The sequence below is a fragment of the Molossus molossus genome, unplaced genomic scaffold (genome assembly GCF_014108415.1).
Source record: "Molossus molossus isolate mMolMol1 unplaced genomic scaffold, mMolMol1.p scaffold_m16_p_10, whole genome shotgun sequence".
NCBI classification, from domain to species: Eukaryota; Metazoa; Chordata; class Mammalia; order Chiroptera; family Molossidae; genus Molossus; species Molossus molossus.
In genome coordinates this window covers 3,024,646-3,029,015 of record NW_023425345.1, presented here as the reverse complement: position 1 = coordinate 3,029,015, position 4,370 = coordinate 3,024,646, and the positions used below count along the sequence as shown (strand labels likewise).

General features: G+C 44.3%; 1 protein-coding gene across 1 annotated transcript; it reads right to left on the bottom strand.

The window, feature by feature from the left end:
* Nucleotides 1-1,483: 1,483 nt before the first annotated feature.
* LOC118624312 (casein kinase II subunit alpha-like) lies at nt 1,484-2,920 on the bottom strand. The gene is given in 3 exon segments (XM_036252472.1): nt 1,484-1,770; nt 1,773-2,400; nt 2,654-2,920. Coding segments are annotated over 3 exon segments (1,182 nt in total).
* Nucleotides 2,921-4,370: the final 1,450 nt, after the last annotated feature.

Sequence of the window (4,370 nt, the reverse complement as noted above, 5' to 3'; positions counted from 1 at the left end):
CTGGGGATCCAGTCTGAAACCCGGGCATGTGCCATGACCAGGAATCGAACCAGGACCTCTCAGTCTGTGTGACAACACTCAATCCACTGAACCACACCAGCGGGGCTATTTTCCATTTTTAAAAATAATAACTATCTGAGAAGTATGAAGTAGTATCTCATTGTAGTTTTGATTTACATTTCTCTAATAACTAATGATGTTGAATGTCTTTTCATGTGCTCATTGGCCATATTTATTTATTTATTGATAAATAAAACCATATATTTATTTACACCAAAGAATCCCAACACTGGATCTTTCACATAGGAAGGACAAAGTATTATATATATACACACAGCAAGGGGTGGCAGGGCTGTAACAAGAGAGTTTATAGTTTTCCCACAACGACAGGTCTGCCATTTCGGTTTCACTGGAGACAGTGGCACTGCTCCTACCTCTCAAATACATTAACAAGACTGAGGGGCAGGTCTTCTCACTGGACGGCATGTGAGGAAATGGGAAGGGAGGAGGAAAAGAAAGTAAGAGCTTAAAATGAAACAGTGTGGCCACATTTCCCATGAGCTCTTAAAGCATTGTTAGCATGAAACCTATATAGACAATTTTTTCTTTTGTAAAAAGCAACAAATTGTACCCAGTAACTAACTGAATTCAAAATGGCCAAATCAAAGAAAATGTAAAAATATTTTGTTTTCCCCCTCCTACCGGCTATAGAGTATGTTGGGAAATGAAACGGGAGAGGACCAAGGTACGGAGCTTGGGAGGGAAGGTTATTCAAGTTTTTAACTAAATTGAAACTAAACTTATAAGTGAGTTGAATTTAGGGTCAGGTCAGTAAGACATGATTCATACTGAACAGAAGTTTTCAGGATGTGTCAGCATTTTGGGTAGGTTATTTCAGCATCTCAGTGTAACCATTAAGACATATTTCTACTAGATTCACCAGGATAACCCCACTGAAGCACTTTTGGAGTATAGTTATGTAAACAATGAGCAGGACACTGCCTTTATAAGTCGGGTCTTCCCTCTTTCCTTCCCACTTCCCTCGAAGAAGCTACATTTTTGTAATCTCTGGAAAAGAGCATGAGATACGAAGTGTGGGATGGTGGGTGAGCAACGGTGGGCACGGGAAGAAATCCCCACCTAAATGCAGCAGCAGATATTGAGGCTGGTTCATCTTTGTTCTTTAGTGATGAGGAACTGAATCTGGCAGGGGAGAACACAATTTGTCCATGAAATATTCCACTTGCAGGTAGTTTTTCAGGGATTCCCGAGTTATGAAAGGTTCGAGTGAAAAAAAGAAAGAAAAAAAAAGAAAATCAGCCTATTATAATTTGTTTTTATGACTGAACTACTATAAATCCACAAGCAACGGTTCACACACGGTGCTTCTTAAGTATTTCACCCCTCCCCGCCAGGCGCAAGCTGCATCAAGGAGAGAGTGGACTCTCCCACCTCTGCTCAGGATTAGGAGACAGAGGGGCCATTACTGCTGAGCGCCAGCCGCAGCCGGAACAGGCCTCCCAAGGGGGTTGGCAGCAGCAATCACTGGTGAGCCTGCCAGAGGTCCGAGGGGTGAAGGGGTTGGCACTGAAGAAATCCCTGACATCATATTGGCACTGCTGACAGGTGCACTGCCTCCTGGCACGTTAAATGAGCCCATCTGAGCTTGGTCCTTCACAACAGTGTAGAAGTTTGGGTGCTCCATGGCTTCTCTTGCAGTGAGCTGTGACTGGTGGTCATATCGCAGCTGCTTGTCCAAGAAATCCAGGCCTCAGGGCTGACAAGGTGCTGGTTTTCATTGTGGACAAAGCATTCCCATTGCTTACGGGAGTGTCTGCCCAAGGTATCATTGAAACGTGGATCTAATTCAATGTTGTATTTGTCAATATAGTCATATAAATCTTCTGTCCCCAGAACCTTGGCTATCCTCACCAACTGATCATAATTGTCACGTCCATGAAAAAATGGCTCCTTCTGGAAAATCGTACTTGCCAGCATACAACCCAAGCTCCACATATCCAAACTATAATCATACATCTGATGGTCTACAAGTAGCTCAGGGCCTTTGAAGTATCGAGAAGCAACTCGGACATTATATTCTTGGCCAGGATGGTAAAATTTAGCTAAACCCCAGTCTATTAGCTGTAGCTTTCTGTGCTCGTGATCAATCATGACGTTATGGGGCTTCATATCTCTGTGCATAATTTCCATGCTATGACCATAATCCAGGGCCTTCCGAATCTCACACGTGTAAGACCGAATGTCATAGTCTGTTAACATCTGGTATAATTGCTTAAAGTCTGTGTTGTTTACGTGTTCAAAAACCAAGGTGGGAGTTCGTGACACGGGGTCTTTTACAATGTCTGCCAGTGTGATGATATTGGGACCACCTCGCAAATTCTCCAAAATCTTTATTTATTTTATTTATCTTTTTTATCCTCATCTTAGGACATTTTTCCATATTTTGTTCAGATAGAGTGGGAGGGAGAGAGAGAGAGAGAAACATTGATGTGAAAGGGACACATCGAGTGATTGCCACCTGCACGACCCAACCAGGGCCGGGGACAAACTGCAACCGAGGTACGTGCCCTTAGCGGGAACCGAACCTGGGTCTCTCCAGACGGAAGCCGATGCTCCAACCATTGAGCCAAACCGGCCAGGGCTCCAAAATCTTTATTTCACGCTTGATTTTCTTCTTCTTTACTGGCTTGAGAATTTTAACAACAACTTTCTCATTATTTGTGATGTTGATGGCTTCAAATACTTCACTATTTTTACCCCGGCCTAATTTCCGAACCAGCTGGTAATCATCTTGGGCTCCCCATCCCACCACATGTGACTCGCAATCCCAGTACTCTCAGGGGCTGTGCGTATTAGCATCTGTGTAAACTCTGGCCCTGCTTGACCCAGGTCCCGACATGTCAGACAGGTTGGCGAACAAAGCTGAACTTGATGTTTGGAGATCTGGCAGTCACCGTGTTCTGGCAGCTAGGGGACGGGGTTGGACTTGGTTTCAGACCTATTTTCTGTGGTGGAAGCGGCCCTCTCCTCACACAGACAATATCTCCATTTTTATATCTTTTTTTTTGGTCAAACTTGCAACTCAGGAACATGCCCTTGACCAGGAATCGAACCCAATACCCTTTGGTCTGTGGGCCAACACTCTAACTGCTGAGCCAAACGCACCAGGACTTTATATCTTCGTTAGTTAAATGTCTATTTAAGTCCTTTGCCTATTTTTTAATTGGGTTGGTTGCTTGGTGATGATTTGTAAGAAGTCTTTATATAAACTGGATATTAAATCCTTATCAGATAAATGAGTTGCAAAATTTGTTTCCATTCTGCAGGTTGTCTTTTTCTTTTTTTTTTTTAAGATTTTGTAAATTGATTTTTTAGAGAGAGAGGAAGGGAAAGGGAGGGGAAGAGAGAGAAACATCGATGTGAGAGAAACATCTATCAGCTACTTCCTTCAAGCCCCCTACCAGGGATTGAGCCTGCAACCTGGGCATGTGTCCTGATCAGGAATCAAATTGGCAATCTTTCTGTGCACGGGAGGACGACCAACCAACTGAGCCACACCAGCCAGGGCTGTGGGTTGTCTTTTCATTCTCTCTCTCTCTCTTTTTTTTAAATCCTCACCTGAGGGTATGCTTTCATTGATTTCAGAGAGAGAGAGAGAAATAATGATGTGAGAGAGAAACATTGATTGGTTGCCTCCCATATGCATCCCAATCGGGGATCAAACCTGCCACCAAGGTATGTGCCCTGACCAGAAATTGAACCCACAGCCTTTTTGGTGTACAGGACGCCACTACAACCAACTGAGCCACCCTGCCAGGGCTCACTCTTTCTCTTTTTCTTTATCATTTTTTAATCCTTACCCAAGGATATTTTTTTGCTTCAAATAGAGTGGGAGGGGGAGAGAGAGAGAGAAAGAGAAACATTGATTGGTTGCCTCCCGCATGACCCCAACCAGGGCCAGAGACCGAAATGCAACTGAGGTACATGCCTTTGACCAGAATCGAACCCAAGACTCTGATCTGCAGGCCAACGCTCCAACTGCTGAGCCAAACCAGCCAGAGCTCACTCTCTTGAGAATGTCTCTTGAGCCCTGGCCAGTTTGGCTCAGTGGTTAGAGCATTGGCATGCGGTCCAGAGAATGTCCCTTGATGCACAAAAGTTTTTAATTTTGATTAAGTCCAATTTATCTATTTTTTATTTCGTTGCCTCTGATTTTGGTGTCATGTTTAGAGGCCATTGTGGCTCAGTGGCTGAGTGTGGACCCATGCACCAAGAGGTCACCGTTCGATTCCCAGTCAGGCACATTACCAGGTTGTGGGCCCAATCCCCAGTGGGGGGCATGCCAGCGG